This window comes from Cherax quadricarinatus, chromosome 55 (genome assembly GCF_038502225.1).
Source record: "Cherax quadricarinatus isolate ZL_2023a chromosome 55, ASM3850222v1, whole genome shotgun sequence".
NCBI classification, from domain to species: Eukaryota; Metazoa; Arthropoda; class Malacostraca; order Decapoda; family Parastacidae; genus Cherax; species Cherax quadricarinatus.
In genome coordinates, this window is record NC_091346.1 from 327,334 (window position 1) to 342,350 (window position 15,017).

The 15,017-nt window shown below is 40.1% G+C and overlaps 1 protein-coding gene across 2 annotated transcripts in view; it reads right to left on the reverse strand.

The window, feature by feature from the left end:
• LOC128698915 (lon protease homolog, mitochondrial) overlaps positions 1–15,017 on the reverse strand; it is a 261,625-nt gene that overhangs the window by 143,845 nt on the left and 102,763 nt on the right. For both annotated transcript variants that reach the window (XM_070096772.1, XM_070096773.1), the window contains exon 11: positions 1,119–1,347. In XM_070096772.1, the coding sequence (XP_069952873.1) occupies positions 1,119–1,347 (229 nt within the window). The remainder of the gene's footprint in view (positions 1–1,118; positions 1,348–15,017) is intronic.

Consider the following 15,017-nt stretch of genomic DNA (forward strand, 5'->3'; position numbering starts at 1 on the left):
TGAAATTTGTGTGAAACTGGCAAAATTGCTAAATTCCGACCACTTTACTGGATAGTTGAAATCGGTAAATGGGTGGTTTTTTGTACTCATTCAATAGAAAAAACGGAGTTCTAGCGAAATAGTTATGATTTTTGTCGACTAGTACACTGGAATTGGTCGAAAATAGGGCTCAAAGTGGGCAAAATCGCCGATGCGTAAACATTGTCGAGACCGCTAACTTCGCAAGAGCATAATTCCGTAAGTTTTCCATCAAATTTCATACTTTTGGTGTCATTATGATCGGGAAAATATTCTCTATCTTTTCATAAGAAAAAATATTTTTTTTTTTTTTTTTTGAAATTTTGGCGACCCTGAGAACAAGTCTCTGAGAGGGCCTGGTGACCCCCAAAGGGTTAATTTTCTTCTTTTACATATCTTACCAAACTCATCCACCAACCTCTGCAACTTCTCTTCAGAATCTCCCAAAAGCACAGTGTCATCAGCAAAGAGCAACTGTGACAACTCCCACTTGGTGTTAGATTATTTATCTTTTAAAACCCCACACCTCTTGCCAACAACCGAGCATTCGCTTCTATTGGTAAAAAACGTTATTACAAAATTAAATACGGATACTCAACAACACTTACTAGCCTAATTAGAAGATCCAAACAGATATATTATTCAAACAGATTAAATGAAACTAAACAACATAAAAAGTATAGTACTAGCAAAGCCCTTCTCAAATTCTAGTAACAAATAAAACCTACACCAAGAAGCAATCTGAAGATAATCCAGATACCTTATATACCACTGAAACTACTTCTAAACTCATTGACTTCTTTTCTGCAACTGGAAGCCAGCTAGCAAGTGACATCCTTCAGACCCAAACTTTCTTACTGGCAACAACACATAATGCCTTGTGCAGTACTTATCACCAATCACATATAATGCCATAATAAAAATACTAGAAATAACCTATACAGCACTTGATAACAAGGCAAACTACTAGTACACTACTTCATTAATGTTATAATACAGCTCCAAGTATTGTCAAAGAGTAAATACTATTGACTTATCCACAAATTTTAGGTTTAAATCTACTTTCTCTTCATATTACTTAAAAGAAGCTGATACTTTACCTAAAATTCTCTTTTTGACATCTTCCATCCCATAGTGATCTTCATCTAAGATTTCACGGGCTTTTTTTAGGTCAAGATTTTCTTTGGAGGTTATACCCCAAGGTAACATTGTCAGCCAGTCCAGGTAATTTCTTGTTACATTGAACTCTGAGGAGTGGTTATCTAGGAATCCTAATTTATTTAATTCTTCATCTATAACATCTTGAACAGCATCTGGAACTTCCTTATCCTGCAATAAAAAAACACTTTTATAACCAAATATGTACTCTTTTCTTTTTTTTTTAATACCAACCATCTCAGACTGAGGCAGACAAACATGGAAAAAAAGGAAACACAGTCAACATCACTCATTCAATAGATGATTTGCTATAAGTGTGCTAACATCCCAATTCCAATGACTCTCCAAAGTGCAACATCTCCACCCTACCTTCCTTAAGAGTACAGGCATTGTAATTCCCACCTCCAGGATTAAAGTAACTGGTTTTCCTGAATCCCTTCATGTTACCTTGCTCACACTCCAACAGAAAGCCAAATCATGAAAATCACTTGCCTCCACTCATTCTTATCAAAATATATTGGAAGTCCAAGCCCCAAGCACTAAAACCACTTTTATCCCCTCCCTCCAACCTTTCTGAGGACAAACCCTACCGCTCCTTCCTTTCACCCCTAGATTTATATGCCCTCCTAGTCATCCAATTTTTCTCTAGCCTCTCTGAATGTCCAAACCACCCCAACAAACCCTCCTCAGCCATCTGAACAATTCTTTTTTTTTTTTACCTCTACACCTACTCCTAATCTCCAAACTCCAAATACTCTGCATAATAGTCACACCATACTTTACCCTGAGACATGACATCTCTACTGCCTCCAGCAGCCTCCTCCTCTCTGAAACATTAAAACTCCATGCTCGACAACCCATACAACAGTGTTGGTATAGGTACAACACCAATTTTTCAGACCCTTTGGTTCCAAAGCCTTTATGGATTATTGAGTTGTCCGCCTTTAGAGAGCGCAGTATACTTTGGTCTTGGGGGTTGGATAAGTGACATACAGTTGGGTGGCAAATGCACTGCCGCGGGAATTTCAAGTTCCTGCTAGTAAATTTGTATGGATTATAAGAGTTTCCGGACCATCAGTGTCCGGAGAATCAATGTTGTACCTGTACCACTATACTCTGGTACATGTATTCTGGTAAATGTATTCAAATATTTGAATATATTTACCTCCTCTATACTCCACCCCTCCAATCTAATATCCAGTCTCTCATTACCTATATTTCTTGATAAACTCACCACCTTGTTCTTTCCTGTGTTCAATACCCCAGCTGCTTTACCCCCTTTCAATCTACCCACTGCTACAAGCACCTCCTGCAGACTCATATCTAGTTCTTTCTCACTCTGTCCAATGCAAGACATCACTGCCTCCCTCTCTTCATCAGCATTCAACAATTCCTAAAAATGTTCTCCCCTACTTTCCAGTACCTCCACTTCCCCATCTAATGGCTTCCCTCTCTTGTTTTCAACTGTTAATTTCAATTGTTCCCTAAGCTTTCTTAACTTACCTTACTCCAAAAACTTTCTCTTTTTCTAAGCAAAATTTGTGAGTATAATAACTCTCCTATTATACTCCCTCACCACTCTTTTAACCACTGTATACTCCTACCACTAAATATCACTTCTACACTGTAAAAACTTTTCAAATGCCAACTTTTTCTCCCTTACCACCCTCTCTACCCAGTGATCATACCAATCACTCCTCTTCCCTCCTACATCCACCCTCCTAAATCAACCTCTGGTGTACACTAACATTGCATTCTTAACCCTTTGAGGGTCGACAGGCCCTCTCCGAAACTCGTTCTCAGGGTCGGCCAAATTTAAAAAAAAAAAAAATTATTTTCTCTTATGAAAAGATAGAGAATCTTTTCCCGATCATAAGGACACCAAAAGTTTGAAATTTGATGGAAAACTTACGGAATTATGCTCTCGCAAAGTTAGCGGTCTCGGCGATTTTTACGCATCGGCGATTTTGCCCACTTTGAGCCCCATTTTCGGCCAATTCCACTGTACTAGTCGACAAAAAAACATGAATATTTCGCTAGAACTCCATTTTTTCTATCGAATGGGTGCAAGAAACCACCCATTTATGAAATTCAACTATCCAGTACAGTGGTCAGAATTTAGCAATTTTGCCAATTTCACACAAATTTCAAAAGATGCCAATTTCCGAATAGGGTCCAGAATAAACAAGAAAGACATTCCTGGCACTAAAATGACATTTCCTCTGGTCATTAGTCACGTCTCAAGGCCCCTCTTATATTCTTTTGCTTTCCACTTTGAATTTTTATTCTCACAAAAAATATAAGATTTACTGTTATGCAGACTACTGCATTAGTGTAAAAAATGTTATAAATATTATTGGTGCACTTGTAAAAGAATATTAGACTCATCAGTTGACGTGTATTGCACGCTTGGCACGATTTGTTTACTTTTGAAATTTGGTAAAAATCGAACATTTCTGCTATTTTGAGCTCAATTTCAAGGTACCTTTCATTGTAAAACCAGTCAAAATCATCTCAATTTCTGTAATATGTCTTCCATTCTATAAAATGAGACCGAGAAAACTAGAATACAACAATAAATACCATACGAAAATACAGTGCAGTCGCTGTTTTATTCCAAAAAAATTGTCAAAGTTTTTTTTTCTCATTATGCACTGTGTGCTGCAGGATTTTTTTTTAGACTGTGCACACTGACCACATAGACCCATTCTTTCATATGAAGGCCTACCAGCTTTCTCCCACTAGATTTGAGGGCACTAGAATTTAAGCGTACTAGTACGTCAAAAACCCTGGGTCGTAAGCCGTACTAGTATGTCCGAAACCCTCAAAGGGTTAAATCTACCCATGCCTCTTTAACCTCCACATTACCAACACTGTCTCCCAACAGTTGCTTATACTTTACCCTAGCTATCTTCTCCCTTAATTTATAACTTTCTCTTCTCTCTTATTCACTGATGGTATTTTCCTTGTACCCCATCTACCTCTTACTCTCACTGTAGCCACCACTAAATAATTTGTTTTTTAACACACAGCCATCTCCCACTAATGTTAGGATACCTGAAAAAGAACACCACTCACCACCATTCATTCAATCACTGTCTTGCTAGAGCTGCACTGATAGTACAGCTCAGATACCCCTACAAACTGCAAATATCCTCAACCCTCTTTCAGAGTGGAGTCACTGTACTTCCCACCTCCAGGACTCAAGTCTGGTTAACCAGTTTCCTTAAAACCCTTCATAAATGTTACCTTGTCACACTCCAACAGTATGTCAAGTCATAAAAAACACTTGCCTCCATTATCTCTTACTTAGTGTGCGCGCACACGCACGCACACACACGCACACACACACACACGCACGCACGCACGCACACACACACACACACACACACACACACACACACACACACACACACACACACACACACACACACACACACACACCCACCCACACCCACCCACCCACCCACACCCACCCACACCCACCCACACACACACACACACACACACACACACACACACACACACACACACACACACACACATACACACACACACACATACACACACACACATACACACACACACACACACACACACACCCACCCACCCCTGCTGGATGGCCAAGCCCCTTGCATACAAAGTCTTCTTTACCCCCTCCCACCAACTTTTCCCAAGGTTCCACTTTCCCACTTTCCCTCCACTACAGATTTACATGCCCTGCAAGTTATCCTATTTTGCTCTATCCTTTTTAAATCTCTAAACCACCTCAACAACCTCTCTTCAGTCCTCTGGATAATAATTTTAGTAACCCTGCACCTTTTTCTAATTTCCAAATTATGAATTCTCTACACAATATTTATACCATACATTGCCCTCAGAGACAACATCTCTACTGCCTCCAGCCCCCTCCTTGCTACAACATTCATAACCCATGAAAATTAAAATGAAAATGAAAATGTTTATTTCCTTGCAAAGCTTACAATGTGCGGATTACATCTTCTTTCTTTCTTTCTTTCAACACACCGGCCGTATCCCACCGAGGTGAGGTGGCCCAAAAGGAAAAATGAAAGTTTCTCCTTTTACATTTAGTAATGTATACAGGTGAAGGGGTTACTACCCCCTTGCTCCCGGCATTTTAGTCGCCTCTTATGGCATGCACAGCTTAAGGAGGAAGATTTCTATCCCACTTCCCCATGAAGATAAGTGGAAATGAACAAGAACTAGTAAGATAAATAGAAGAAAACCCACTGAATATCAACCCTGAATATCAGCCATAATCCGTTCCAGAAGGTCAGCCTAAATCCAAAAAGGCCTAAATTTGAAGCAATATTTCCCATAAGAATTAATGTAAATACAATTAATCCATTCCATACGCCCATAATTAACAAAAAAAAAAATACATTTTGTAAAGTTTAACTATAGTTTTACATACACAAAACAATGACAATTACATAAAAATGAACATTTAAATCATTATTACATACATGTATTGAAGACTCTTGGAAGACAGGGAGGAGGGGAGAGGGAGGAGGAGAGGTTATTGTTTGGAAGGGGAATCCCGTCCATAAAGACTTCAGGTATCAAAGCCCTATCTGGGGTTACTTCCCTTCTTTGTCTTTTAACCCTTTGGGGGTCGGCAGGTCCACTCAGAGACTTGTTCTCAGGGTCGGCCAAATTTCAAAAAAAAAAAAAATTATTTTTCCTTATGAAAAAATAGTTTTTTTTTCTAAACATTATAGGCTAAACAAAAATTTTTTACCATCAATACTTACCAAGATATGGAGGCGTGAAGTTTGCAAAAAGTGAACAACATCTGGTAACATCGCCGACTGCTGTCACACAGTATTCTTTTATTTACTTTTTTTATGTATGATTTTCTATTATTTTTTAATTTTTCTTTTTCCAAGTACTTTTATGGCCTGTGAGACCAATATGATCAGTATTTTGTAAGCTATTTCTTTTTCAATACTACACAATGATGGCGTAAACAATGTTGTCATTGTTTTGTTTACAGAAAATATTTACACAAACAAATGGTATGAAATGTTGTTTATTACTATTTTTCTATATTTTATATACACATATACAGTCATAGGGAATGTTTCTAGAAGTTCTGCAGCCTGTGGAAGTCTTTGAAACATGGTGTCATGCACAGTGGTGTTTTACATTCCTCACACATAAAATGAGTGTCTCTGCATTGTTGTGGGCATTTTCTTGTATGTGCACAGACGTAACACCTCTTCTGAGCCTTTTTCTTGAAAGCAGTAGCAGGCAGTTTTACCAGGAAGTGATCACCATGCTTCAAATGAGAAGGAAGTTGTTGAAAATTTGGTGGGTGGTCTATTGCAGGTGTTGTTCCTTGGTACTTGAATATTATTTGTCTGATGACAGACAAACAGAATTCGCCGTATGGTGGTTTGTTTCTGGTCCTCATATTATACATATTATAAGCATTCAGCATGGAAATGTCCAGAAGATGGAAAAAGAGTTTTATGTACCACTTTTAACTCTTGCGAACACAATCAGCAAACCCAATCTGCATGTCACATTTGTCCACTGAACGCATATTGAAGGTGTAATCAATCACAGCTGCAGGTTTTAGAATGGGTTCATTGTTCTCTCTATGCTGCCTGCCAGTGTCTGCCATTTCATTAGGGTGAACTGATGACAACAGTATGACATCTCGTTTGTCATGCCACCGAAATGCCATGATGTCATTGGCAGCAAATGCCTGCACCTCACCTCTACGAGTGCCAGCGTCAAACCTGGGCATATGTTTACGATTTGCATGCACTGTGCCACACATCTGTCATGTTCACTCGCAAAAAATCACTAAGTGAGGGGCTTGTGTACCAGTTATCTGTATATAATATATGCCCCTTACCAAGGTATGGTTCTATCATTGTTCTAACCACATCACCAGAGATGCCTAATAACTTCCTGGTATTTTGCAATGTATAACTTCCAGTGAACACAATAATATCCAATACCAGACCACTGTAACAATCACAAAGCACAAACAACTTTATACCAAAGCGTTTCCTCTTGCTTGGTATGTACTGCTTGAAAGAGAGTCTTCGTTTGAACAGAATCAAAGACTCGTCAATTACAAGCTTCCTGAAGGGATAAAAATACATATTGAATTTCTCTTTCAGATACACAAACACATGCCTAATCTTATATAACCTGTCGTTTCTGTCACGCCTGGTTTTGTCTGAGAAGTGAAGCATTAGCGCAAATCGATTCACTGGCATTATATCACTGAAACCTGGGGTTGCAATCAGGCGGTCTGTTGACCAGTATGATTTCACTTTATGCTTATACACATGTGGCATAAGCATTATTGTGGCAAAGAAAAGATGCATCTCAGACACAGTTGTCTCCTTCCACTAGTGTAGACGTGATTTTGGTGAAAGTATTGTGTTTGCCATGGTGTACTCGTAGTATGTGTTGCTTTCCATGACAATACTTTCCATCAGGGGTTCGTCAAAGAATAACTTGAAACATTCCAGTTCAGTGGCATTGTTTCCCAGTGTACAACATGGCCGTATTCCACTTTGGCTGTCATCAAACTGGTGGGGATTTGGAACAAAATTGACAGCTTCCTGCCAATCCCAGGTGTGGTCTGCTGGTGGGTACTGGACAATGACAGGTGGTTGTGGTTGTGGAGGCTGGTGTGGTGGGTAGGTGGGGGATGGTGGCCTTTGTCGTAGATCAGCTGAGGCAGCAGCGTGGGTGGCAGCGGCGTGGGTGGCAGTGGCATGGGTGGCAGCATGGCCCACTGCTGGTGCCTCACGCCTGGCACCACCACTACCACCACCATGCACATTTTCCATCCCAATTGCAACAGTATCATCGTCATTTTCACTTTCAGTTCCTGTTGTACAGCCATGGGATGTACTCCGAGATGTACTCCTTCCCCTTGGAATAGCATATGGCATACTACCAGAGTGCATATATCGTCGTATATACTGGCACTTCACTGGAGAATATTCCACTTCACTATCACTACTGGAACTATTTTCAAGAGCTTGTAGTTCATATTCACTATCACTATCATCACCAATGCTCACATCTGAGTCTGGGATTTGGGAAAATAGGAGTTTCCTCTTTGATTGTGGTACAACTGAAAATGAACATGACGGCCCAGCAGCAGATGTGGAAGGCTGAGGGTCGTCTGGGTTTTCCTCACTATTACCGATATTATGGTCATTACTTTCAGTCACTACCTTACCAAAACCTTGAAACTCATCTTCATTGGCACTTCCATCTGTATTATAACTGTCACTGGGGAACAAAAGTGTCCCAATTCGCCGAGGAGTGAGGAACTTTTTACCGCGAGGCATGGTGGACATTGTGTACCAAGATGGCGTTCCCACAATGCACCACTGGGTCCCAGATTTTTTTTCTACCGTGCACACCCACCACACAAACCCATTCTCTCACATCTAGGCCTACCAGTCTTTTCCCACGAGATTTGACGGCGCTAGAATTTATGCGTACTAGTACGTCAAAAACCCCTGCGCATAAGCCGTACTAGTATGGCCAAAACCCCGAAAGGGTTAATGGCACTAGGACCAGTTTGAGAGGCCTGTTTCATCACAATTAAACACTTGTTGGGGTGGAATCCTTCAGTCTCTACGTACCCCTTGAATTCCTGCACAAATTTTTCAGCAGCATGTTTGTCTGAACTTGCAGCCTCACCATGCCTTACAACACTGTGTATGCCACTATACTTCTTAAATCTGTCAAACCAGCCTCTGCTGGCCTTAAATTCGCTAACATCAGCACAAGTTCCAGGCATTTTCTTAATGAGATCCGCATGCAACTGCCTTTCCTTTTCACAAATGATCGTCTCTGAAACACTATCTCCAGCTGTTTTCCGTTGATCCACAACAACAACAACAACTTCTCCACGTCTTCCATTGTTTGTCATCTCTTTTCGTTATCATGTTTACCCTTTTTGTCACATCAGCTTCCTTAATTTGTTCTTTCTTTGCCAGGATAGAAGTGATTGTTGATTTGTTTTTGCCATACATCCTGGAAAGCTGGAGCACACACACACACCAGTATTTTTCTAAAATTTCTTTCTTCAATTCTATCATATTTCTCACTTGCTTTACCAAAGGGCTGGCACTAGGAAGTGTCTTTGGGCCCATGGTGGCTTATTTCACAGTCACACTTAATAAACAAGCACAAAAACCAATGGATTTTAAGGAAATGTTTGGATGAATGCACAGAGTATATGCTCACTCACCAAGAGACACTGGGAGATTGATTCACCTATGTGCGGCGTCCTGGCAGGAGGCGGGCTGATGCGTCTAATACAGTGGACCCTCGACATTCGATACTAATCCATTCCTGAGAGCTATTGAATGTCGAAAATATCGAAAGTCGAATTAATTTTCCCCAAAAGAAATAATGGAAATCAAATTAATCCGTGCAAGACACCCAAAAGTATGAAAAAAAAAATTTTACCACATGAAATATTAAGTTTAATGCAATAGAATAATTACATACAACAACAACAATAACAATAGAATAATAACAATAGAATAATTGACAGTTACCTTTAATGAAGATGTGGTGGTGATTGATGGGAAGGGAGGAGGGGAGTGTCGAAGTTGTTACTGTTTAGAAGGGGAATCCCCTTCCATTAGGACTTGAGGTAGCAAGTCCTTTTCTGACGTTACTTCCCTTCTTCTTTTAATGCCACTAGGACCAGCTTGAGAGTCACTGGACCTATGTCGCCGTTCCTTTAAGATTTGTCTAAAATGGGCCATAACATTGTCATTGTAATAGTCACCAGCACGGCTTGCAATAGCTGTGTTAGGGTGATTTTCATCCATAAAGGTTTGCAGTTCAACCCACTTTGCACACATTTCCTTAATTTTTGAAGTAGGCACAATGGAGTCCACAACTGGCATAGGCTTCTCAGGGTTAGCCCCAAACCCTTCAAAATCTTTCTTAATTTCCATACTAATTCTCACCCTTTTTACCACAGGGTTGGCACTAAAAGCTTTCTTGGGGCCCATGGTGACTTATTTTGCAGAAACAAGCACCAAAAACAGTGATAATATGGATAATATAGAATGTACCGAATGTATCCTTAGATGCGCGCACACTGGCTGGCTTGTAAACACTGGCATACCACGGGGCAGTTCAGGCCACACGTGGACACGTCTTGTATGAACCATATCGAATGTCGGGTTTTCCATCGAATGTCGAGGCAAAATTTTTGTGTTAAAATACATCAAATGTCGCATTTATCGAATGTCAATGCCATCAAATGTTGGGGGTCCACTGTACAGCCAATTTGCGAGGCACCGGCCGAAACATGGAGCAAAATTTTGGCCCAAAAACCGGCCTAAATACAATTCAGCCAATACCAGCAGCGGCCAATATTCGGGGTTCCACTGTACATGCATGTGTAGTGTGACCTAAATGTAAGTAGAAGTAGCAAGACATACCTGAAATCTTGCATGTTTATGACACAGAAAAAAGACACCAGCAATCCTACCATCATGTAAAACAATTACAAGTTTTCGTTTTACACTCACTTGGCAGGATGATAGTACCTCCCTGGGAGGTTCCTGTCTACCAGCCTACTACTACCTATAACTGAGTCTCATTATCTGCAAAAAATCTTAACACTACTTTCAACCTGCCATCTATTCCATACATTTTGCAACATCCACAGTCCTGACCAATCCTCCCTGTCAAATAGGTTGGATAGGGTACTAAAATATAAGTAAAACAATTTATTCATCAGTAACAACAATGCAAACATGATTATTAACCTGCTAACTGTCCAAACGTAGATCTACATTCACTCGCGAAGTGCTCCTAACGTAGATCTATATTTATTTACTGTGGACCCCCGAGTTTTGTGATTAATCCATTCCAGAGAGTCTGCCAAAAGACAAAATTCACAAATGGCAAAACCATTTTTCCTATAAGAAATAATGGAAATCCAATTAATCCATTCCAGACACTCAAAAATATTAAAAAAAATATTTTTTTTCAAATTAAATAAAGATTTACACACAGAAAACGATGAGAAATCAAGTACATGCATATATAAAATAATAATAACATTACCCTAACCTTTACTGAAGACTTCTGGGTGGATGGAAGACGGGAGGAGGGGAGAGGATGAAGGTACACTATTGTCTGGAAGGGGAATCCCCTTCCAAGTCCTTATCTGGGGTTACTTCCCTTCCCTGTTTTATAATGCCACTGGGACCAAATTGAGAGTCACTGGACCCCTGTCGCACAAAACATCTGTCCAGAGAGCTCTGTTTCTCGCGTTTCTTTAAAATTTCCCTAAAATGGGACACAACACTGTCATTGTACATGTTGCCAACATGGCCTGCAACAGCTTTGTCAGGGTGAAGTTCATCCATAAATGTTTGCACTTCAGTCCACTTTGCACAAATGTCCTTAATCTTTGAAGAAGGCACCTTCCTCCATCTCTCTTTCTCCTCCTCTGAAGCAATTTCCTGAGCTGTGGTCTGTTGCTGTTGCAGATGAAGCTCTTGCAACTCTGTAGTGGTTAGCTCTTCATTGTGGTCCTCCACCAACTCTTCCACATCCTCCAAACTCACATCCAACCCCATGGAATTCCCCAGTGACACAATACTTTCCACAACTGGCATAGGCTCCTCAGGGTCAGCCCCAAATCCTTCAAAATCCCTCTCATACACATTCTGGCCACAATTTTCTCCAAGCAGAGTTCAAAGTCCTAGAAGTCACTCGCTCCCAAGCCTTACCTATAAGGTTTATGCAACTGAGGATACTGAAGTGATCTTTCCAGAACTCTCTTAGGGTAAATTCAGTGTCTGAGGTCACTTCAAAGCACTGTTGAAACACTGCTTTGGTGTACAGTTTTTTGAAATTCGAAATGACCTGCTGGTCCATGGGTTGGAGGAGAGTTGTATTAGGGGGGCAAGAAATTCACTGTAATGAAATGAAACTCCTGCACCATTTGCTCTTCCAAGTCTGGAGGATGAGCAGGAGCATTGTCCATTACCAGGAGGCACTTGAGTTCCAATTTATTTTCCAGGAGGTATTTCTTCACATTGGGCTCAAACACTTCATTGAACCAATCAAGGCAAGTTTCCCTTGTGACCCATGCCTTACTGTTAGCCTTCCACATCACACACAAATTAGCCTTGGTGACACTGTTTTTCTTGAACACTCCGGGATTTTCAGAGTGATAGACCAGTAAAGGCTTCACTTTGCAATCCTCATTAGCATTACTACAAAACATGAGAGTTAGCCTGTCTTTCATAGGCTTGTGTCCTGGGAGTGTCATTTCCTCCTGCATTTTGTAGGTCCTCTTTGGCATTTTCCTCCAAAAGAGGCATGTTTCGTCACAAATGAACACTTGTTGTGGTTTGAATTTTTCAGTGTCTACATACCCCTTAATCTCCTGTACAAACTTCTCAGCCGCCCATTTGTCTGAACTGGCAGCCTCACCATGCCTTACCACACTGTGTATGCCACTACGCTTCTTAAATCTTTCAAACCAGCCTTTGCTGGCCTTAAAATCACAAACATCACCATTCGTTGCAGGCATTTTCTTTACGAGATCATCATGCAACTGTCTTGCCTTTTCACATATTATCGACTGCATAATACTATCTCCTGCCAACTGTTTTAGGGTAATCCACACCAACAATAACCTCTCCACTTCTTCGAGTGTTTGCAATCTCTTTTTTGTCAGCATATCTACCCCCTTTTGCAACAACAGCACACTTTATTTCCTTTCCCTTCGACACGATCGAAGTGATGGTTGAATGGGGTAGGCCATACATTCTGGCAAGCTCTGTAACACGAACTCCACTCTAATAGGCCAATATCCAACTTACACCCTCTAAAATCTTTGAAAAATTAATTCATAAGCAAATCTATTCCTATCTCATCTCCCACAACATACTCAACCCCTGTCAGTTTGGGTTCAGGCCTAATAAAAATACGAATGATGCTGTTATACACATGCTAGAACAAATATACACTGCACTAGAGAAAAAAGAAGTCCCACTGGGAATCTTCATTGATTTACGTAAAGCTTTTGATACAGTTGACCACGACTTGCTCCACATAAAATTGTCGCACTATGGTATAAGACAGCATTCCCTCAACTACCTAAAGTCATACCTCGACAACAGAAGCCAATATGTGTACACAAATGGAGCAAACTCCTCCGCACAGCCAATTACAGTTGGTGTCCCACAGGGAAGTGCCCTTGGCCCTCTTCTCTTTCTCGTTTACATAAATGACCTACCAAATGCATAGCAACTACTCAAACCCACACTATCTGCAGATGGCACTACATACGTCTACTCTCACCCGAGCCCAGTCATGCTAGCCAATACTGTGAATACCGAATTACAGAAAATATCTACCTGGATGAGGACTAACAAACTTACAACATTGACAAAACCTACTTCATTCAGTTTGGTAACAGAGCTACAGATGTCCCTCTTAACATAATGATAAACGGATCACCTATCACAAAGCTCACAGAGGGAAAACTCTTAGGAATCCACATTGATAATAGACTCAAATTTCAAACACATATACAACAAATTTCCAAGAAAATTTCCAAGACCGTAGGCATACTATCGAAGATACGGTACTATGTTCCACAGTCAGCCCTCCTGGCCCTATATCACTCACTTATTTACCCCTATTTCACCTATGGAATTTATGCATGGGGCTCAACAACAATAAACCATCTCAGACTATTAATTACCCAAAAGGCTGCAGTCAGAATAATAACAAATTCCCACTACAGGCAGCACACTCCACCAATATTCAAAACTCTAAACCTACTCACCATACAAAACATCTATACTTATTATTGTACCTACTACATACATAGAACACTCAACTCAGACATAAACCCTCCCCTCAAACGTCTCCTTACCAACCTCAACAGAACACATGACCATAACACAAGGCACAGATCACTTTTTGATGTTCCTCGTGTCCATCTCACACTAAGCAAAAACTCAATGCATATAAAAGGCCCAAAAATCTGAAATTCATTACCTGTGAATATAAAAGAAACACTGTCTGTTTATAAATTCAAGTCTCTTCTTAAAAATCACTTACTCACCCACAACTAAATAAATACTGAATAATTATATCTCATAAATGTTTAACCTGTGACCCAATGAAACTTTGTTATTTTTAATTACATTACCTAATAGAATACTCCATTCTACTGAATGCTCAGCAACACAGTAAATGACCATATGACCTGTCTTTGAAATACTTATTTGTGCTTAACTGTTAACTGTTTACAACAATGTTTACCACTGAATATATCATTGCTTAGTTATTCATAAGTTAATTTTAAGCCTATCCATAATGCTCTGCATACAAGGGGCTTTGGCATGTTACACTTAACCACTGTATTTCCTTGTACTTCAATGTATCATGTTCAAATTAATAAATAAATAAATAAATACACAAATAAATAAATGATTTCTTTCTTGAATTTGATCATGTTCCTCACTTTCTTTACCAAAGGGCTGGCACTAGCTTTCTTTGGGCCCATGGTGACTTATTTAGCAGCTGCAAGCACAAAAAACAGTGGATTATTATGAAATGTATCGTATGAACCCATGGGGTGATGATCACTCACTGATAAACAATGGCACACTGAGTGTGAATGGTGCGGGAGACTGGCTTTGTGTGTGCGCCGATGCTGGGATGCCATGCAGATGCGTACCAGACAGTCGCCGAATCACGAGGCGAATCACAAAACACAAAGCTATATTTTGCCAAAAAAGAGTTGCTGAAAGTTGGATTTAATGAAAGTCGTG